This window comes from Lupinus angustifolius, unplaced genomic scaffold, assembly GCF_001865875.1.
Source record: "Lupinus angustifolius cultivar Tanjil unplaced genomic scaffold, LupAngTanjil_v1.0 Scaffold_85_60, whole genome shotgun sequence".
In the NCBI taxonomy this organism is placed as follows: Eukaryota; Viridiplantae; Streptophyta; class Magnoliopsida; order Fabales; family Fabaceae; genus Lupinus; species Lupinus angustifolius.
This window is the reverse complement of record NW_017724267.1, coordinates 10527-34213: the sequence shown is the minus strand read 5'-3', so window position 1 is coordinate 34213 and position 23687 is coordinate 10527. Positions and strand designations below refer to the sequence as shown.

The following is a 23687-nucleotide window of genomic DNA, read 5'->3' as shown; positions in this document are numbered from 1 at the left end:
TGGCATGTTGTCTAAGTTCTTTGACTCCATTATCGTGGTTACCTTTGGTTGTCATTTCCTATTAAGACAACGCAAAACTTTGTTAGACAAATCAGCATTAGTAAGGGTTTTATCAAGGGCGACCAAATGATTTACAACATGAGTAAAACGTTTTTGCATATTACATATAGATTCATTAGGAAGCATGCGAAATAACTCATACTCATGCATAAGCGCATTTAGTCTAGTGCGCTTAACTGCACTCGTACCTTCGTGGGTAACTTATAAAGTATCTCACATTTCTTTTTCATAAAGGCACTGCGAGAAGGCATTGCGAGACTCTAAAGAATTCGTCATAAGATAAGGTCGAAGTAATAATGTTCTTGGCCTTAAGGTCATGTTGGACCTTTCTTTTCTCAATATCCGTCCATAAGCCTTTAGGCTTTTCTTTAAACTCGCCATCCACCATATGAAGTGGAATGTATGGACCATTGACAATAGAATCCCAAATGTCCATGTCTATTGCCTCGATATAGATTCTCATGCGAACCTTCCAATAGGCATAATCTTCGCCACTGAATACGGGAGGGCGGTTCATGGATGCACCATCACCACCAAATGGGTTATTATAACCCATATGTAGTCCCTTTCGGATCACGTGGATGCGGTTGAGCTAGCACGTCGTATTAGCTCATATACCACTTGTTAGGTATCAGTGACAGAATACACCTAGAAGGGGGGTTGAATAGGTGTGGCGGAGCTCAAGTTCCACTTTTTGAGTTTTTACACACTTGCTGAAAAATGCCTAGTTAATCGATTAAGCACTGTTCATGATCGATTAACCAGTAACAGAAACAAAATGATCAGAACAGCGACTTGCACAGTTATTAACCAACACACAAGCAGATATACAGTAGATACTTTTATGCAAGATTAACAAGAACATGGCAAGGTATAAGCATGCAAAATATCAGCTCCAAACTCGCATTAAAACATCTTGAAATATAAAAGAGAAAGAGATAGAAAAGATTGCGCAGATATTTTATCCTGGTTCGTTTTGCTGTCCACTGCAAAACTACATCCAGTCCTGGGAGATTTTCCTTCTTCACTATAGAACACAATGTACGTTACATACACGCTTCCAAATACAAAACTTGAACGCTCCCTTCTTGGAACCCAAAGAACTTCGTCACCCTTGGTTTGACCTTTCCCAAAACCGCCTCCCAAGAAAACCTTTCTTACGCGATTCGGCCCTAGCCAAGGTATCGCTCTTTATCCCAAGACCTCCTAGTCATTGTGTGAAGAACACCTTACCTAACCGCAGCTAGGATTTACCCAATCCTTGAATACAAAGCTTTGAGTTACGAATGAGTACTTAATACTCAGATATTACAATAAGAATCAAAGCCTAAAACCTAAGCCAAAACTCACAAGACGTCATAGTCTAATATGAATGTTCATACATGAGGTTTCTGAAAATATGCAATCTTTTAAAGAACTATCTTTTTCTTTTCAAGAAACACAAGAATGATGCAAGAAAGCTTTTCAAAGAACCATGCAAGATGAATATGAAAACTAAAGCCTTAACATGATCTAATCTTTCTCCTAATTCAACACTCTCTAATAGATTCTAACAATGATCATCTATATTTTTTCTCTATGTGTTTCTCCCTTTTTTTCTTAGCTGTTTCTGCAATTAAGCCAGTATTTATACAAAACAGAATTTGGCTCTCAAAAACGGCTTTTTCAGTTATGCTGTTGAAATAGCAGAAAAACATACATGTTAATCGATTAAGTCATGGGGTTAATCGATTAACCAATTTATTTTTAATACATGATTAAATGGTAAACTACTTATATGTTATATGCTCATGCAATACATGATTTCCAAAATATGATACCTTTAATGCACAAAATCAATGTATAAAATGCATGAACATAATTATCATATATTTCTAGATGATGTCTCATTTTAATGGATTAATTACTTTATTAAGTCTTGTGAGACTCACACCTAGGTTTACCTAACCTAGACTTAATATCTATGACAAACATCTTAGACTTCTAAAAAGATAATAAAGAATTATAGCATAAGTCTAATAAGACACCACTAGAGCCCTCGACATGTTGATTGTTGAGTCATCTCCAAGCTTTAACTAATTCATTGTCTTCATCAAAACATAGGCAAACGTTACTAATGCAATCATTGACGCTTTGCACTATCAGATGTACAATCTAAAATAAAAATGTTTAAAATATGGTAATGAATATATTGCAATATAACCACATTGTATTAGTGTCCTTGTGGAAATTCAATAATGAATTTTAAATTGTACATGAAAATCTCAGCCACACACACCTCACGGCAAATAACTAAAAGATATTTATAAGAATGTTGATGTACAATGTAAAATAAAAATGTATAAAAATCGATAATAAATATAATGCAATCTAACAATATTGTATTAGTTTTTTGTGCAAATAATATATATCAAAGTTATGACAAAACAAAAAAAACAATGAAATGAGTGGGTTTGAACCTTGGACCTCTATCACCTAAGTGCTATACGAATGCAAAACTTTGTTTATAATATACAATGGAAATTGTATTTGATGGATACAAGTTTAAAAAATAAATATAAAAGAAGAAAAATCATGGATTGTAACCATGAATTTTAATAAATAGATGGGTACCCTAAACTTGTATATGTTAGTGATGATTTTATTTGAAATATAAAAGTATATTATATTGGTAATAAACTAAAAAGTTATATCAAATGTGTAATAAAGTAGTCAAACTACTTTACTGTTGTGAATTTTCCCATAAAATATATGATTCTTGTCTTAAAACAATCTGGCACTAAGTGACAAGAATAGCATAAACTTCGTGTAGAACGGAAGAGACCAAGAGCAGCATCTTTATGTACCCATACGCAGCCAATGTTGTAAAGCTGCTCCTAGCAACAAAGCACACCCTACGCACTTCTATCTTGGCTCCAAGCAGCATCTGCAGAGCATATGATGGTGCCCTCTGCATAAGCAGCAACTCTGTGAGGTGGCTGCTCAATATTCTGTTGCTGCTGCATCAATGGTGTTGTTTGCACAAAGACAAAAACACCTTCCAGAACAGTTCGGTATTCGCAATCAAGTGCACAACTATTTGTTCTTTCTTTCAAAAAATATGAGCAGATTCCTATCGTGCCAAATTAACCATGCAATCACCAAAAACCTGGATAACATATTCTTCATTGGTACACTAAATGACAACCTTTTATCCCTCTTTAGTCAACCCCATTAATTGTATGTGCATATTCAACTTATTCTTAGATATTCAACTGTTAATTTTTTGTTATCATGTTCAACACATATGATTCAACATTTATCTGGACTTACCATCAACTATATATTACACACCAAGCACATATTGGCTGATGCACTTTAAATTTCCAATATTGTTAGATGCAGGGGCGATGCACACTCAATCCAAGGTGTACACATGCACACCCCAAAAAAATAATTTGTATGTATTACCGGTACTCTTAATTATATAAAATTGGATCAATGTCATTAATTTATCTTATTTTTGATAAAGTTGTATCATTTATTAAATTCAGACTAGTAGTTAATTTAGTGCGGTTATGGGGTTAATAATCAAATTATGGGTCACAAGTTGAACTAGTTAAATCGATTTCCATAAAAAAATTCAAAAAAATTCTAATACTAACTAACACTATTTAATAACTTTATACTTGAAATTCAAAAAAATATTATTATCATACAATTGAACAACCAACAAAAAAGACTTTACTACAACATAGCGTCACAAATAAGTTAAAAACATTATTAAACAATATAACTTTTGCATTTTAATCGCAACAAAAGCAAACAAATAAATTTAAAATTTAATTAAATAATTAAGTTTTTATTACGACATAACATAAGTTAACAAATTATAATCAAAACTACAATAATAACAAACATAAATAAAAATAATTTCAAAACACAAGATTTTTTTCCCTCCTCAGCATAAATATATTGATTCGGACAATTCAACCAATTGAGTCACAAACTTTATGCATAAAATAATCGAATTAATTCTTACCACTTTTGATTCATCCTTAATCTAATGAATCATTCAAGTTGGTTAAGTGTCCATTTTAAATTGAACTAGTCAGTTCGAGACAAATTTAATAACATTTTACAATTTAACTTGCATCCCTAGAATCTACCACACTATATGTAACTTGCATCCCTAGAATCTGCCATTAGATGTAATTAAAAGTTCCCATGCCAACAAATAATTTTATCTTAATCTCTCAACTACTTTTCATCTATTATACATATCCAAAAAATCCTCTCTTTGGACAAAAAATGTTGGCAAAATCATCTTTTGTTAAATTTATGAAAAACAATATTTCTCTTTTTATAAACAAAAAATTATACATATGAAACATATGGGATGTTCACCCCATATACAACCATAAATGTACTAAAACCAAAAAAAAGAAACTCAATCAAACAACTTTTAATACAATTAAATGGATTTTCATCTCATTTCCTACTTATAAACTCTTTCACTCCTCCTCGCATATCCAATATAGGACTTCACACTTGAATAAAGTCAATAATCTCCTCATCAAATGTGGGTACCAGCCGAACCATCGACTCTTATACCACTTGTTGGACTAAACTGTGACCGAGGAACCTCACCACGTCTTAAACTAAAACCTTAAGAAATTAGTTACATGATCATTTCTTACTTATAAACTTTTTTACTCCTCCATAAATATCCAATATCAGACTTTACACTTGAATAAACCTAACAAATCTCATATGAATAAAAAACAAAATGCTCTTACTTGTATCAAGTCTAGTATATAACTGAGAAAACACAATCTCATTCCTTATTAGCTATAAGGACCAAGTAGTTACTGACAAACAATTTTCTCCAAAAGCAGAAAAATTTACATACATGATATAGTTTGAGGGCTTATTTATTACTTTGGTATAAGTTTTGTAAAATTTACTCAAGTAATCCATATTTTATAGAACTCGTGTTTGTCATAGACAAGTTCATTGTTTATTAATTTTGTTTTGCATGATTTATGCTTTTTAGGTACGAGTCTTTATTTTTTTCGGAATTTGATGGACTCGTGCCAAATCCTTATTTTTTCCCCTTGTTTTTGTTGGACTCGTGCCAAATCCTTTTTTTTTCCCCTTGTTTTTGTTGGACTCGTGCCTACCACGAGTTTTTCACGCTTCACTTAATTTATTTTATGAACAGGTGAATGTGGTGCACGAGTTCCGCTTTTTATTTTATACGCACAACCCTTCTATCCAACATACCCTACTAATATCCATAACTCCCATTGTATCCAACCCAAAATCTAAACAAATTCATGGGCTGCATAAATCCAGCTTGATCTCTGCAATCGGATATATGTTGGTGAATATATAAATAGAACTCAATGACTTGGTAATAGCACATAAACGTAGTAGAGCTTAGCTTCCTTTTAAAAACAGAAGCAAACATATTGTAAAAGAGAAATAATTTAAGAGAAGTGGAATAGAAATAAACATCTTGGACACTGTCACAAATTAAGGAAAAAGTGGATCTTGTGGACCACACGTACGAGTTCATAAAATAATTTTAGTAAAGTGCGAAGAAGTCGTGCATAGTAGGTATGAGTCCAACAAAAACGAGACAAAGAATAAGGACTCGTGCATGGTAAGTCCAACAAAAAACGAGACAAAGAATAAGAACTTCTACATTGAAGGCATGAGTCCATCAAATATGAAAAAAAATAAGGACTCATACATGGAAAGCATAAGTCATGTAAAGCGAAATTAATAAACAATGAACTCGTGTATGGCATGAACAATTTTTGTAAAATTCGCACCACTTTAGCAAATTTGCACGATTTTGTATTATTTGAATTTTTTATATTAGTTTTTACTAAGCAATTTTATTTTATCTCACTATTGAGATATATATTTCCAAGAGTTCACTTGGTTATAAAGATGCTATATATGCATTAATTATGAGGGCCTATGTTCAAACACCAACACCAGCCATTACTGTTGTTTTACTTGCAAACCAGAAGAAGAAGAAGAAACAGAATACAAAGAAGAGGGATTGCAGAGAAGAAATAGAAATCAGTTTTAAAGAAAAGAATAAGATGAGTGTAGAAAAGATAAGATGAGAGGTGAGTACTTTTGAGTAATCTTTATTGCCTTAAGCATTGCATCAATTACAAATAGAACTTCCTTTTATAGCATCAACCAACTAACTAAACTTACTATAAACAGAAAGTTCCTACTAACTAGATTAACTAACTAAACTGAATTACAAGAAGCTTTAACAACACTCCTACTTAATTCAGTCAAACATTCAATCTTACAATGCCTATCTTCAACCTCAACTTCTGAAACCTCTCCTTCTTCAATGGCTTGGTGAAGATATCTACAAGTTGTTCTTCACTTCTGCAGAACACCATTTTCAGCAGCTTGCCCTTTCTTACTTATCTCTTAGGAAGTGAAATCTTGTCTCAATGTGTTTGCTACAACCATGAGCCACTGGATTCTTAGCAAGATGTATGGCTGATTTGTTGTCAACCATTAAAACCGTGCCATTACCTTCTTCTTTTAGCTTTAGTTCTAGCAACAATGTGTCTAACCATAGGCTTTGACAAGTTGCCATACATGCTGCTATATACTCTGCTTCACAAGAGGACAAGGCAACCACATCTTATTTCTTTGAGCACCATGAAATTGGTGAATTGCCAAGCATAAACAGATACCTTGTTGTGCTTTTTCTATCAAGCTTGTCTCCACACCAATCCGCATCACTAAAGCCAATTATATCATAGCTGAGGTTGCTGAAGTGATCTGGTAGTAGTACACCAAAATCTATAGTGCCTTTGATGTATCTAAGCAGTCTTTTGGCTGCTAGGAGATGCCCTCTTGTTGGTGCCTCCATAGATCTGCTAATCAGGCCTACAGCATACACAATGTCAAGCCTTGTGTTGCAAATATACCTTAGACACCTAACCATTTGCCTATACATGGTTTTTTTAACAGCTGAGTCATCTTGGTGCACCAGTTTTCCTGCTACAACAGGTGTTGACACAGAGTTGCAATGTGACATGTTGAATCTCTTCAAAACATCAGCAATGTATTTCTTCTGATGTATGATAACACCTCCCTTGATTCTAGTGAATTCTATCCCTAGGAAGTAGGATAGGTTTCCTAGATCACTCATATCAAACTCACTCTTCATTGCTTGCTTAAAGGAGTTGATCTCACTCACATCACTGCCTGTTACTAGGAGATCATCAACATATAAGCACATAATTATCATTTGATTTATCTCTGCACCTCTTAAGTAGACACCATACTCAGCTGTGCATTTGGAGAAGCCAAGCTTCAATAGGAAGCCATCAATCTTCTTATTCCAAGCTCTTGGTGCTTGTTTAAGACCATACAAGGCCTTATGCAACTTGTACACCAATCCTTCACTTCCTGATATTTCAAAGCCAGGGGGTTGAGTAACATACACCTCTTCTTCTAATGGCCCATTCAGAAATGCTAACTTTACATCCATCTGTTGTATGCACCACCCTTTATAGCTTGCCAATGATACCACCAACCTTATGGTTTCCATTCTTGCAACAGGGGCAAAGACTTCATCATAGTCTAGGCCTTGTCTTTGAAGGAATCCCTTTGCTACAAGTCTAGCCTTGTATTTTGCCACCTCTCCCTTTGGATTTATTTTTACCTTATAAACCCACCTTACACCAATGGCCCTCTTTCCTTTTGGTAGCTGAGTAAGCTCCCAAGTTCTATTTTTCTCAATGGACATGAGTTCTTCTTGCATAACCTCAAGCCAATGACTCTGCCTGAATGCTTCTTCTGTGTTTACTAGTTCCATTTCAGCCAACAGAGCCATGTGAACTAGCTCTCCTTCAGTGGTGATTTCTGAGTCTGGAAAGACTTCATAGTCACTTAGTCTTGATGGTGGTTGTCTAGCTCCTTGTGGTCTTGGTTGGTTTTGAGTTTCTTCAACAACTGGTTGATTATTATGCAATTGTCCCATATCTGCTTGGCCTTCATCAAGCTGAACTATTGTGTGCCTTGTTGGGTCATTGCTTGTTTCATTCTAATTCCAGCTTTGTGTCTCATCAATTCTTACATCTCTATTCATCATTATTCTATGACTAAGTGGATCATAGACCCTGTATGCACCTGTAGTGTGATAGCCAAGCAATACAAGTTTCTTGCTTCTATCATCAAGCTTCTTTCTTTGAGCTTCAGGTACATGAGTGTAGTAGATTGAACCAAATATTCTGAAGTGATCCACCCTTGGCTTCGAGCCTGACCAAGCCTCTTCAGGTGTGGTATCCTTTAGCCTTTTTGTAGGGCATCTGTTCATGATGTACACTGCTGTAGAGACAGCTTCACCCTAAAATCTTTTTGGCATAGACTTTGTTCTAAGCATACTTCTAGTCATGTTAAGAATGATTCTTTTCTTCCTCTCTACAGTACCATTATGTTGTGGGGTATAAGGATCAATCACTTCATGAATCAATCCTTCTTTGGCACAAAATTCTTTCATCTCATTTGACAAGTACTTTCCTTCTCCATCAGTTCTTAAGGTCATTACTTTCTGTCCACTCTGCCTTTCTACTTGAGCCTTAAAATTCACAAAGATTGAGAATACCCAACTCTTCCTTTTGATAAGATAAACCCAGGTTTTCCTTGTGAAGTCATCAGTGAAGGTTATGAAGTATTTGTTGTTTCCCAATGAGTGTTCTTCAAAGGGGCCACATACATCCGAGTAGATCAACTCAAGTGACTTTATTAATCTAGTTGGTATGTGAGACACAAAACTGCTCCTACTTTGGTTGCTTGTAAAGCAACCATCACACAGTGTGTTTGGACTACTGATTGATGGTAATCCATTGACAATTCCTTTCCTGCTCAAAAACTCAAGACTCTTGAAATTCAGATGGCCATATCTCTGATGCCAAGTCCAATTATCATGAGTTGTCTTAGATAGTAGGCACTTGTGATTGTTGACTTGAATCCCAATCTTGAAAGTTCTATTTTTGGATAGTGGAACTCTCAAGATGAGATTCTTGTCACAGTCATACACATTCAGTATCTTGTCTGCCATGGTCATTTCATACCCTTTCTCAAGTAGTTGGTCAAGGCTAAGTAGGTTACTCTTCATCTCGGGCACATATAGGACATTTTTTATACTAGCACTTTTCCCATCCTTTCTCTTGATTGAGATGTCTCCAACTCCTTCAGCATTCATGGAGCTATGGTCAGCAAAATTTACTCTACTCTTGGCATTTTCATTAAGCCTCTCAAACCAATCCTTGTTGCCTGACATATGGTTGGAGCACCCTGTGTCTAGATACCAGCAGTCCTCATTTACTTCATTTTCAAATGTGACCATTAGTAAGACTTGTTCCTCCTCAGATTCCTCCTCCTGAGCCAACCTTGCTTCAATTTCTGGACCACTGCCATGAGCAACCTTGAACCTGCACTCAGATGCAAAGTGGCCAAAGTTCATGCAATTGAAGCATTGAATTTTCTTCTTATCAAACTTCTTCTTGTTTCTCCTTAGCATCTGATCTTGTCCACTGCCTCTGTTTCCAGAAAATGAGTTGGAATCATACCTAGCTCCTTCATAGGTTCTTCCTTTATCAGACTTCCATTTATTCTTGAGCTTCTTTGTGAAGTTGCCTTGGTTAAATGGCCTTCTGCTTGCCTGTGCTTGGAGTGCTTGGTCAGAGTTTCTTTCCTTGATTCTTTGTTCATGAGCTTCTAATGTGCTTTGCAATTCTTCAATCTTGAACACCTCAAGATCTTTAGACTCCTCTATGGCAACAACTACATGATCAAACTTTGGGTTTAAGGTTCTCAATACCTTTTCTACTACCAATTGATCCCTCATGACTTCACCACATCCCTTCATCAGATTAGTTAGTGATCTAATTTTGGTGAAGTACTCTGCAATTGTGTCACCATCTCTCATTTGTAGCAATTCATATTCTCTTCTCAAGGTTTGGAGCTTGACCTTCTTTACTTTCTCTGCACCAGCATAGCATTTCTCAAGGCTATCCCAAGCTTCTTTTGTTGTTTTTGCATTAGAGATCTTTTCAAAATCCGATTCATCCACACATTGATGAATCATGAATAAGGCCTTGCAATCTCTTTTCTTGCAATCTCTGTGAGCAAGTCTCTGAGCCTCGGTTGCATCCTCATCTACTGATTGATATCCTTCTTGGATTATGTCAAGTACTTCTTGATAACCAAACACACCTTCATTTGTATGTGCCATCTTTCATAGTTCTTGCTGTCCATAGTGGGCAGTGTCATTGTGAAGCCACTGTTTATAGCCATGAATGAACTATGAGCTTCCCCTTTCACACAGGTCCTAGAGTTGAAGAAATTACCCAGAACAAAGCTCTTGATACCACTGTTGTTTTACTTGCAAACCAGAAGAAGAAGAAGAAGAAACAGAACACGAAGAAGAGGGATTGCATAGAAGAAATAGAAATCAGTTTTAAAGAAAAGAAGAAGATGAGAGGTGAGTACTTTTGAGTAATCTTTATTGCCTTAAGCATTGCATCAATTACAAACAAAACTTCCTTTTATAGCATCAACCAACTAACTAAACTTACTATAAATAGAAAGTTCCTACTAACTAGATTAACTAACTAAACTGAATTACAAGAAGCTTTAACAACAATTACTTACCTATGTAATCATTTCATACATCTCAATTTTTTCTTTCTTTTTTTCCTTTCCAAATATTTAAGTCTTATTTGGGTGTAGACTTATCACGATCTCTCGCTTTGTTACTTTCTTGGGAGGGTATTTGTTCTTCAGCTTTTTAATCAAAGAAATTAATCTCTTTTTCCTTAAAAACCTGTTCAACTTAATCCATGAAACTCTCACCAGAGATGCTCTAACATATGTGTTTCAGTCAATGAAACTTCGAGTTGGAGATGCACTATGTCTATGGTACCGTCTCGTTTACCATCACCACCGCATCTTCTTCAATATATTATTACAAATTTAAAGGTTTGACTATAATATTCTAGAATAGATCAGATATGCGTTCACATGCAGACATGCTATTTTCAACTATGCCCAGACTCATGCATTGCTTTATAAAGTTTAATTTTATGTAAGATTATCGTGGAGTTTGTTATATTATTATAAAAAATATTAGACATTTTTTTAATTATTTTTATATTATTATATTGTCAATGAATGAAATTATTTTATTATGCATAGAATTATTTGTGTCATCATCTTATAGAGACTTAAATTAAAAATATTTAATATTTTTATATTTTTCAATACTCAAGGCTTATATTAAATATTGAAAATGAAGTTATTGATTTCAAAATTGAACGATTCCATTTTCCTTTTTGTGTTACGTGGCAGCGATTCATTAAAGTTGATAGGCAATTTAAATGATTGAGTTGAAGTTGATAATGTGAACTTATAAAAATATAATAAAACAAGACATCTTTCATATTTATTTTGTCAAACTTAAATGATTGAACACTAACCACATTATTTTTAATTTTTTAAGGGATCGTGAAATCTGTCCAAAATTTTATTTTATGTAACAAATATGAAATTATTAAAGGTTTGAAAAATCCAAGGAGATTCTGATTTATATTTTATAAAAAACGCATCTAAATTAAGAATGGCCTTTTAACATGCCTAATAATTGGTCAAATATGGCCTACTTCATAGATCTTCAACGAGTGAGATGCGAGAGGCCTGGGCAATATTTTTTCATATAGAACGTGGATGAGTGCATTGGAAATCTGGGAAGGACAAATATGATTTGATGATGGCCTTTTTCAAATCATTGGTTTCTCTGGGTTTGGGTGGTGGTATATGAACTTTCATCGGATGTTACGTACAGTTAATAATGGTAATTAGATGAATTGAATAAATTTGGATTTCAATCCTATATCAATACATTGAAAAGTTATTTATCAATCCAGATAAATAAATTAAATCATATTTAAATTATTCCATTAATTCATGTTTAAACTTAATTGATGAATTGTATACAATTCATTTGATTTTTTTAATTAGAATTAAAAGTATTTTTGAAAAAAAATTCATCATTTTAAAAGTCACTATTGAAATAAAGCATCTCTAAGAATCACATTTTCTTAAAAACGTCATTTTAAAAAAACACTTTTAACAAATCACTTTTAAAAAAAGCTTTAAGAAACACTCTTTAAAAAATTGATTTTTGGAAGTTTTTAAAAAAAATTCATTTTTGAACTTTAAAAAAACCACATTCTTTTTCAACATTCTGCAAGAGTACAACCTTTGAGGTTATTATGTTAGGAAAAAGTGTAATCCAAATGTATTAGTAATTGATTAGATGTATTAGTGAATGATTAGTTAAGTTTGTTGATACTTACTATTTCGAGTTAGGAATTTTAAAAGTCTGTTTTTCAGTTTTGAACACTTTTTATAAGTAGAAGGTTTTCTCTTTTGAGATTTGAATGAATTTAGTGAATCATTACTTCAAAATTCTTCTTCTTTCTTTCATTATTTTTCTCTAATTTCAACAATTGGTATCTAGAGTACGTTCCAAATTCAAGGACCTTAGAACCACGTTTCTAAATCCTATCAACTCAACATCACGAAATTTGCTACTATGTGTAGAGTGTAATTCGAAACTCACTATGTGTGAATTAGCTAAGTGTTGTTGCAAGAGGTGTGAAAGCTACGCATAAGGGTTGAGGAGTTGAAAGCAAGATTTGGCTTCAAGATGGTTGGAAATGGAGGGAATCTACCATCAATGAGTCTTCTTGTTTTGACAGATAAGAATTAGGATAGATGGAGCAGACAGATGAAAGTTTTGTTCAACTTTCAAGAAGTGAGTGATGCTGTTGAAGATGGTCTTCTTGTACCTGGTCCTGAAATTACAGAAATTCAGAGGACAATGTTCAAGGAGGCCAAGAAGAAAGACAACAAAGCACTATTCCTACTATATCAATATGTTGATGACATACACATTGAGAAAATCCAGAATGCAACTACTGCAAAGTAGGCATAAGACATCTTGACTCAAAGCCATTCTTGTGGAGACAAGATAGAAAAAGGTAAAGCTTAAAACTCTTAGAAGACAATATGAACTAATTCAAATGGAAGAGAATGATAGGGTTGGTGATTACTTTACAAAGGTACTCACAATAACCAACCAGATGAAGGGCTATGGAGAATTGGTGACAGGTCTCATGATCATTGAAAAAATTATGAGATCTTTACCTTAGAAGAGTCTAAAGATGTCTCTGGAATGAAGATTGAGGACCTTCATAGCTCATTAGAAGCTCATGAAATGAGACTGCTTGAAAGGAATCGAATCAAGAACCTTAAACAAGCCTTAAAGGCCACTAACTTCAAAGATGAAAATAGACAGAAAAATAGGAGATGAAAGGGAAACAATAGTAGAAGTGATCTTGATTGGTCAAAATCTTCAGATAAAAGAGGAAGGGCAAGAAACAATAAAAAACAAAAGAAGTATGACAAAAGGAATGTGGAGTGTTTCAAGTGCCACAAGACTTGACACTACTCTTATGAGTGTTCTAGTGAAAAAGGCAAGAAGAACCATAATGAGAAAGAAGCTTACACAACACAAGAAGAACTTAAAGAAGAACCACTAACTCACATGGTCACAAATTCTGTAGAACATAGTTATGAGTCATGGTATCTTGACTCAGGATGCTCAAATCATATGACTAGTCATAAGGAGTTACTTGCAGATTTTGATCTAAGTAGAAAAAACAATGTGAAATTTGTAGATGATAGTACTTTGAACGTGGATGGAACTAGTGATGTTGTGATCTTGAGGAATAATGGCTCAAATGCCTTGATCTTTGATGTTTTGTTCATTCCTGGACTGAAATGCAATCTATTGAGCATTGGTCAGTTGGTGCAAAAGGGATTCACATCAATAATGAAGGATGGTCAGTGTGAGTTGTTTGATGTTGAGAAAAGACTCATCCTAAGAAGCATATTGACCAAGAGCAGAACATTTGAAGTAAACATCACAACTGCTAAAGTTCAATGCTTTGCTGCCATGGAATCCATTGAAGAAAGTTGGTCATGGTATTGTAGGTATGGACACTTGAACTTCAAAAGCTTACACCAACTTGGTTTAGCAAATATGGTACTTGGAATTCCTATAAGTACACTGCCTAAGAAAATGTGTGAAGTTTGCTTGGCTGGCAAGCAATCCAGAAGATCCTTCAAGTCTCACTTGAGCATGCGGGCTAGAGGAATCTTATTACCTTTGTTGATGAAATCAGTAGGATGATATGGTTATATGTGTTGGAACTAAAGAGTGAAGCCTTTGAAGTGTTCCTAAGATTCAAAGCTTTAATTGAAAGGCAAAGTGGGAAGATGTTAAAAATATTCAGAACAGATGGTGAAGGTGAATTCACATCTAATGCATTCAAAACATATTGTCAAAAGAATGGCATTAGACATGAAATCACTGCTCGATATACCCCTCAGCATAATGGACTAGCAGAAAGGAGAAATAGGACAATCATGAATATGGCTAGAAGCCTGATCAAGGAAAAAGGTCTGCCACAAATTTTTTAGGGTGAAGCAGTAGCAACCTCAGCATATATTCTAAATAGAAGTTCAACAAAAAAAGCTTGAAGGAAATGTTCCAATTGAAGTTTGGACCGGACAGAAATCTATTATGAGTTATATCAACGTGTTTGGCTCACTTGCATTCAAACATGTGCCTGACCAAAGGAGAACCAAACTTCAAGACAAGAGTGAGACAATGGTTTTCATTGGATACCATCCTACTAGATCTTATAAACTTTATGATCATGTCAAAGATAGAGTGCAGGTCAGCAGAGATGTTGTTGTATTACAAAATTAAAGTTGGAATTTGGAGAGTAAGACAACTAGCTTGAGAAGAATCACGCCTAAGCTTACTAATGAAGATGTTGTCTTAGAAGAAGAGAATATGAAAATTAGTAATGTCCCTGCTATTCAGAGATCACAGAGAACAAGATCAATGCCTACTAGGTTCATTGGCTATGAGATTCATCATGACAATCAAATCAATGATGAAGGTGACTTGGTGCACTTAACACTTATGACACTTATGGTTGAGGCAGAACCAATCAATGAATTTGATGCTCTACAGAACTCAGATTGGAAGGAATCAATGACGGAAGAACTCAGGTCCATTCAGAAGAACAAAACTTAGAACTTGGTTGAACTACCAAAAGACAAGCACCACATAGGAGTGAAGTGGGTATTCAAGCAAAAACTAAACTCTAATGGATCCATATCCAAGTATAAAGCAAGGTTGGTATCCAAGAGATTTCTACAAAGAGAAGGCATGGACTACACAAAGGTATTTGCTTTAGTGGCCAGGGTTGGAACAATAAGGTCAATAGTAGGAATTGCTTGTGCAAAGAATTGGCAATTATTCCAGCTTGATGTGAAATCAACTTTTCTTTATGGTCCATTGGAAGAAGAATTTTATGTTTAGTTACCTATTGCATTCATTGTCAAAGGGAAAGAACACCAAGTCTACAAGCTAAGAAAAGCAATATATGGCTTGAAGCAAGCTCCAAGAGCTCGGAATAAAAGGATTGATTTCATTCTCTTTAAACTCAAGTTTAAAAAATGTGTAGTGAATCATAATGTATATATAAAAGATAGTGGAAATGGTGATTTGATGATAATATGCCTATATGTTGATAACTTGCTTATCATGGGATCCAATCCAAAAGAAATTGAAGAATTTAAAAGAGTCATGGAAGCTGAATTCGAAATGACAGACTTGGGTAAGCTAAGCTACTTCCTTGGATTGGAATTCACCTACACTTTTGCTGGTTTATTGATGCATCAGAAGAACTATGCTAAATATTTGTTGTAGAGATTTAACATAGACTCTTGCAATCCAATAATTAGTCTAGTTGAAACACAATTGAACCTTATAAGAGATGAAGAGGGTGAAGCAATGGATGAGACCTTATACAAACAGATGGTAGGATCCTTGATATTTTTGTGCAACAACAGACTAGATTTGTCTTATGTCTTATGAAGTTGGACTTGTAAGCAAGTTCATGTGTAATCCAAAGAAATCTCACATGTTAGTTGTTAAGAAATTGTTAAGATATGTGCAAGGAACAACTCATTATGGATTTCTATTTCCAATCAAGAGGCAAGAAACAGAAACAAGATTGGAAATGGTTGGATTTGCAGATTCAAAATACTATGGTGACTTGGTTGAAAGAAAAAGCATATAGGGTACCTATTCTTGCTGAATGATACACCAATCTCTTGGTGATCAAAGAAGTAGTCAGTGATTGCCTTATCTAGTTGTGAAGCATAGTATATTTCTGTGAGTTATGTAGCTTGTCAAGCAGTATGGCTTGAAGAGTTAATAAAGGAAATGAAAGTTGGTGTGAAGACACCATTGCATCTAAGGATAGACAAAATATCAACCATTAGTTTATCCAAGAATCTAGTGAGTCATGGGAGGAACAAACACAAAGAAGTAAGATTTCACTTCCTTAGAGACTTAGTAAGCAAAGGAAGGCCTGAAGTTGCTTACTGCAAAATAGATTTGCAGCTAACTGATGCACTCATAAAGGAATTGAAGGGTGATAGGTTTGAGGATCTAAGAAAGAAGATATGTGCTATATCAATTAGACATATTGTTGATAAAACCATACTGTACCGGCCAGTTCAACCAAAAAACCGGTGAACCGGACCCCTTACCAGTATGAGACGACTATTATACTAGATATGCACCAGATCCGGTGGAAACCGGCCAAAACCGACTGGTATTCCTCAAAATTAGTGAATCGAACGAGTTGGTACTGAACCGGTCGGTTGTGCATTTAAAAAAATGAGCTTTCCACGTTCGCCGCTGCATTTGCTTCGGCCGGTTATGCATTTCGTAAAACTCAATCATTTTTATATTTGTTTATAGTATTTTGATGGAATTTTGGATTTGAAGAATTTGGAGAGAGATAGAAAAAAGGGGGGGGGCAAATGAAAAGATGAAAAATGAGAAAGTGAGAGAGAGGGAAGTTGGAAATGATGAAAAGAAGAAAAAGAGTGAGAGAGACGTTGATAAAGGATGAGAAGAAGTTAGAGAGAAAGGTTATGATATGATGTGCGTTTTATGTTGACACATGGGGGATTGTGATTGGAGGAAGTGAATTTCTTTATTATCTTCTTGATTTTATTTTGCATAGAGATTAGATTATATATTGGGTTTGGTTTGGTTTTGAGGGGATTGATGAAAAACAATGTTATCATATTACAATATCATCATTTTTTACCCAAGTTATCCATATATTTTAAGAAATCAATAAATGATATAAAATAAAAATGTGTATATAGTGATAGTGTAAAATATTTTTAAATATGAGAAAATGTATGTACTCATAGTGCAAAAGTTTCATACAATGCAAGTATATTATCCACCATATTATTGGTTTACATATATATAAATATTAGCAAGTATTTCGATTTAACGGGCATGCGGTTTAATTACTGAACTATTGGTTGAACCACTATACCACTATATCAGTACCCTGACCGGTTTGATAACCGATACAACTTTAATAACACTGATTAGAAATTTGGCTTAAGGGAGAATGTTAGAAAAAAGTATAATCCAAATGTATTAGTGATTGATTAGATGTATTAGTGAATGATTAGTTAAGTTTGTTGATACTTACTATTTCTAGTTAGGAATTTTAAAATTCTGTTTTTTTAGTTTTGAACACTCTCTATGAGGAGAAGGTTTTTCTCTTTTGAAATTTGAATGAATTTAGTAAATCTTTACTTCAAAATTCTTCTTCTTTCTTTCATTCTTTTTATGTGATTCCATCCTATGCGTGTAAAACTTTTAACATATATATAGATGTATTATATATTTAGGAACATTTTTTATTATTAACCACACCAAATACACATACCCTACCATTGATATTCTTATCATGTGAGATAGTGAAGAAAATTGAAAAGCAAAATACAATATTTGTAAATGTTTTTTTTTTTTTTTTGAGGAATTGAATATTCGCCCAAATGAATATATTCATGGTATTCATTATATAATGGATAACTTTTAATTAATTAATTATTCATTTGATTATATTCATTTAAATCTATTAGATTTAACTTTTCTAGATTTGAATAGATTGTAGACAATAAATAATTTTATCATCTCAACATATTATGTATATATAGCTACCTTAAACTTGTTTGTATTATATTTATCAATAAATATTATATATATATATATATATATGAATACAATGACGCTTCATAATTTTTAATAAAATTAAATATATTATTCCTCCATTTTCCTACACCTACATAAATAATGCAATATTAATTTATATATATCAGGTACACTTGTAGGGAGAAGATTGGGGTATAATTTAATCACATAATTATGTTGTAATCTATGATTGCAATCATTTATCATATCATCACTGCCTAGTGATGCTTAATGAGAAAATTACAAGCACGATATTTGAGAAGGATTATTGTATCACATGCATGCATCTACTCCAATTGACATACAAGGTCGGAGAAATCAAAGGGAATTGGATCTACTGCAGTTGACTATAGTGATTGCATGCAATGCTAAACATTAAAATCATTTACTTTGGGGTAAATGAAAAACTAAAAACAAAACTTGAAAATGTAATTAAGCCCTTGCATCATTTACAGCAGCAACTGCAGTCAAAAGTCAAAACAACAAACCCAGGTCCAGGGAAAACTACAATTGAGAGGTTCGGTGTCAACCCTCTTGGGCATGAACTTGGAAACCTGTAGTTAGTTTGAGAATGAGTATTCTAGGAACCGGTGTGTTTGGATAAACAACATTTTTTGTGTTTTGATGGAAATGAGTAACTAATTTCATCAAACATTACCAACAAGACATTGATCTAATTAGGGGTGAGCAAGACTCGGCCTGACATGTAGACTTGTCTCAACTCGATGACTTAGGGATAGGTCTGATTCAGCTAAATAAATAAAAAAAGATTGACTCGATTAAAATGGACAGACTCGTCATCAAAAAAGGACGGGTTCGGGTCTATGTCCGAGTCACCCGACCTGTTCTTTATAGTTATATATCAATAATAGTTGAATAAATACCTATAAATACCTATTATGTTCAACTCACATAACTCAAATACCTACAAGTCCACACAACTCAAATACCTACACGCCTACACAACATATCCACACCACTTATCATATCATCATTATTCCTTACATTTTTCCTTAGCACGCAACCATGAATCTTGATTGATAGAAAACAAGTTAATTTTTAGTTTTTGTGTACTTTGTGTGAACTCCAATTTAAGTTTCATTTTTCAGTTAATAACTAGTTATTGTATTCATTTTTGTGTGAACTTTTGAGTAGGGCTGGCAATGAACCGAACTAACTCGGTATTCGTTCGAAAATCGATTCGTTATTTAAGCTGAAAATTAAGCTCGTTAAATAAATGAGCCGAACTTGAGTTGGATGTAGTTCGACTTGTTTAGTTCATGAGCGAACTCGATATATATATATTTTAAACTAATTTTTAAGTTTATTATGATCCATATATTATTTTTTATATTTATTGTTAATATATATAAACAAGATTATATTTATATATATAAAACGTTTTTGAAGTATTTTAATTTAATTAATTATTTGAGTTGTACAAATGAACCATTCGAATTGAACCGAACAGTTTGCGAACTTTAATCGAGTTGAACTCGAGCTAAAATAATAACTCGTATCGAACTCGAGTCGAGTTTCGAGCTGAACCAATCCTTATCGAGCCGAGCTCTGGTTCGACTCAGTTCGGCTCATTTCCAGCCCTACTTTTGAGTATTGACATGTTGTTGTCATTTCAGTTCTCATGTGTTGACATTTGACAATTTAGATTGTTCTAAAATTTTCAATATCTTCTATAATTTTTTGTCACGTGATTGTAATAGTTTTTAGTTTGAATGATGCAATTTACGGTTTGTAGTTTATATATTGATGTATGTGGGATGCAAGTTTTAGTTGAGTTTATATACAGATTGCGATAAATTTGATTGTGTATGCTTAAATATTTGAGAAAAAAATCTACGTTCATCATTTTGTCATTTTCCAACTCGGACCCGTCCCTATCTTGACCCGTCTTATTTTGGACCCGTTCCTCACGTGTCTCATCCTAATTAGGGACGAGTTCGAGTTCAAAAATTGACCCGATCAATATTTAGGGACGGGTGAGGGACATGTTTAACCTGTCCCAACTCATTCCATGCTCAACCTTAGATCTAGTGATTTAAGACATTATTGGATCTCCAGATAAATTAAAAGATTAAATGTTTGATTCATGTGAGCGACACTTGTTTGAAAATAATATTAATCATGCTTCTAAAAATAATTAGTTCATTAAATAAAATGTGAAAAAATGTGATTGATTAGAAAAAACTCATCATACATTCATTCATTATTACAAGTTGTTCGTATCAGCTTAAATGAGCTCTTCATTAGTATTTGAAATTTCCTTGTCCAAGTGCTCAATCAATGTTTTGTATCAGCACTTAGATCCTCTAAATTTTGTAATACACATCAACTGTCATCTATTAGTTAAAAAATATATAGTTATATCAAGTTGAAGAATCTAATTAATGACTTAAGTCCTTAGAATAATTATTATAGTCATGTTTGAAGAAATTAATCATAAAAAATTGAAAAATCTAAATTGAAGGTCTTATTTATTTATTTACTTGTTTGATGGTGACAAAAATAAAGGGTTTGGAAGATAAATTTACAACTACAGATAAATAGCATGCCAATTTTGTTTTCGTGTACAAAGGAAGCTCAAAGCCCAAAAAAGAAGAACAAGTAAACAGAAGAAATAACACGGGGTTGTTGTTTTTTATTTATTTAATACATCAAATTAACAAAGGAAAATTAAAAACTAAAAATTACAAAATGAAAGTCAACTGCATACTACAACGTTGTCTTATTATAAGATTTCCAACTAACTTAACCCCAAAATTTCCTCAAAAATAATATTAACTAAACAATTTAACAACTTTCCCATAAAAAACAAGTTAACAACATATTTTTTAAGGATGTTAACAACTGGAATTATTAAAACTTAAAAAAAACTTATTTTTAAAGAATTCTAGAAAGCTTTAAATATAAAAAATAAACAATGTCCGTAGATAAATAGGTAAGTACAAAAGTAAACGCTGTACTTATCTGATTCTCTTCCACCAAACCCAACAAATTCACCATAAATAGGCAACTACAAACTCCGATTTATTCATGTCTTTTCCTTCTTATCCTTTACTATTCTTTTCTTCTTTGCATCTCATTCATTTTCTTATCTATTAACCAAAAGAAACCTTAATTTTGCTTTCATGGGTCTCTTCTTTTCTAGAAGTTTGCCTTTTAAATGTTTCTTTCCTTTCATTTTCCCTAAGAAAATTTCTGAGGATTTTTTCCCTAGACAACTTGAGAGCATGATGTGCTTGGTGGCACGCACTGGAAGGCATTTGCAACGTTATGATGGTGGTTGTCGCCAAGTTGTGGGGTATGTTTTTTTCCTCTTTCTTTTTTGTTCTGGAGTTTTGTTTTTTATCATAAAGTTCTTAACTTTAATCGCTGAAATTGAATATGGACTCTACTTGAAATTTAGAATCTTTTTCTTAATTGGGTTTCTCATAATGGCTTAAAAATGCTGCATTTTTTTTGTTTATTTACACATTCTATTAACCAAATTTAATTTTATAATTTTACAAAATTGTCTTTATTTAATAAGAATTGTGAATAAACATTTGAATATGATAGACCTGACTTCAAACTTAGAACCTTTTCTTAATTTTTTTATCAATGTCTTAAAAATGCTGCCATTGAAAGTGATTATTAATGATGTTTTATGTTTATGGTTGTAAATTTAAGTTGCTTTTGTGGGCTAATTATTGTTAATCTGACTTTGTATTTGTAATTTTGAAAATGAACAGATGCATTCCATATAGATATAGGAGGAAGGGAAACCAAAACATGGAACTAGAGGTTCTTGCGATAAGTGCTCAAAAGGGTAATGGAATGCAGTTCCCTAAGGTATTGGTTTCCCCCCAACTTGTATTGTTAAATCAATTTGATATATGGAATTGATTATTTTCAACTTTTTGGTTCCTGAAATGTATGTGTTGTTTGTTTGACTTCAGGGAGGTTGGGAGATTGATGAATCCATGGAACAAGCTGCTTTAAGGGAGACCATAGAAGAAGCTGGGGTTGTTGGCAGCATTGAAGTTAGTATCAGAAATCGCATTTTAGTTTCGAGTTTATTCGTAAACATTGCAGCTTTGTTTCTTACCTTGTGTGTTTTGCATGTTTTCTTGCAGAGTAAATTGGGCAAATGGTTGTATAAGAGCAAACGCCAAGACAGTGTGCATGAGGGATATATGTTCTCTTTGCTTGTCAAGAAGCAATTAGAGAATTGGCCAGAGAAGAACATCCGAAATCGAAGATGGGTAAGTGTATAACTGATTTACTTGTCAATTTATCTTTCCAATAATTTTTTGTTTGTGTTCTAAAGTTTCTTTCATTTGCATCATGCAGATGAGTGTTGCTGAAGCAAAAGAAGTTTGTCCATATACTTGGATGAAGGAGGCTTTAGATGTATTGGTTAGTAGACAAAACCTCAATCCCAGACAAAAAGGAGAAGAGAGACATTAGTAGTTTGTGAGCGCATTTCGAAATTGCAAAGTGGCGGTAACAGAAACATTAACAAGTTATCAGGATAGCGAAGTTGAGAGTCACTGAAAATCAACCATTGTTACATGGTTCAGTTGGCCTACCTACTGCGTACTAAATTCGGCATACCATCTATCAAGTATCGGGTTCATCATAAAGGAAGTCTTATAATAATAATTTATAAACTGATGAATCGCATAGAACTAGGTACTGCACACTGATATCGTTGACCATATAACTTTGAATACAACTCATTCACAGGGGAACTGCTATTCATGGTCATGGCTTTTACCAATTTTCCCTTGGCGATTGTTCCTGTCTTCAAATTTTTAGTTTACTTGCCAAGGAAAGTACTTCAACAGATTATAGATATATAGAATGTAGTTAAGAGATATAGTGATAGTAGTCAGGAGTAGTTGTACAAGTGCAATTCATTCATTCTTTCATTCATTTGCTTCGTTTGTAATGAGAGTTTAATAAATTATGTGTAATATCTATTCTTCTTCAGGCTTTTGTCTAAGAAAATAGCTTAGTATCTATGTCTAGAGATTTTTTATAAAGTTATGCAAGTTCTTAGTGGACTCCGATATTCTTGATAGAGGACGGAGGACCTTTTGTTCCTCTTAAACTTTCCTCAAATCCCTATCCATCTTCTTCCAGATAGAAAAATAAATGTTATTTTATTGCATATAATTATATAAACAAAACTTAAAAGGAAGATTTAAGCTGCAATGAGCATTGAGGAAACTCCCAACAACTGAAGCATGGGCAGAGACAAGACTGAGGGATAGAAACCTGTCAATGTATGAGATTGAAAGAAAAAGTGTGTAACAAGGGTGAGGATTATCTCCATTAATGAAAATGTTACTTCAAACATAAAGAGAAATACAAT

At 33.6% G+C, this 23687-nt stretch overlaps 2 protein-coding genes across 2 annotated transcripts; both read left to right on the top strand.

Moving 5' to 3' along the window:
* Nucleotides 1-12886: 12886 nt before the first annotated feature.
* LOC109339630 lies at nt 12887-14353 on the top strand. The gene is made up of 2 exons (XM_019577097.1): nt 12887-13083; nt 13627-14353. The coding sequence occupies exons 1-2, from the start codon at nt 12887-12889 to the stop codon at nt 14351-14353; spliced, it is 924 nt and encodes a 307-aa protein (XP_019432642.1).
* A 6952-nt stretch (nt 14354-21305) lies between these two features.
* Nucleotides 21306-23302, top strand: LOC109339629 (nudix hydrolase 18, mitochondrial-like). Its single transcript, XM_019577096.1, has 5 exons — nt 21306-21629; nt 22060-22159; nt 22267-22350; nt 22444-22572; nt 22661-23302. Exons 1-5 carry the CDS (start codon nt 21457-21459, stop codon nt 22775-22777), a joined length of 603 nt encoding a protein of 200 aa, XP_019432641.1. The 5' UTR covers nt 21306-21456; the 3' UTR covers nt 22778-23302.
* Nucleotides 23303-23687: the final 385 nt, after the last annotated feature.

Bases quoted from the DNA above. Each gene is read 5' to 3' on its own strand.
- LOC109339630 (XM_019577097.1), top strand. From the start codon at position 12,887: ATGAAAGTTTTGTTCAACTTTCAAGAAGTGAGTGATGCTGTTGAAGAT. The intron at 13,084-13,626 runs GTAGGCATAAGA...TGAGTGTTCTAG, and splicing joins CAGAATGCAACTACTGCAAA to TGAAAAAGGCAAGAAGAACC.
- LOC109339629 (XM_019577096.1), top strand. From the start codon at position 21,457: ATGGGTCTCTTCTTTTCTAGAAGTTTGCCTTTTAAATGTTTCTTTCCT. The intron at 21,630-22,059 runs GTATGTTTTTTT...GAAAATGAACAG, and splicing joins GGTTGTCGCCAAGTTGTGGG to ATGCATTCCATATAGATATA. The intron at 22,351-22,443 runs GTTAGTATCAGA...GTTTTCTTGCAG, and splicing joins GGGTTGTTGGCAGCATTGAA to AGTAAATTGGGCAAATGGTT.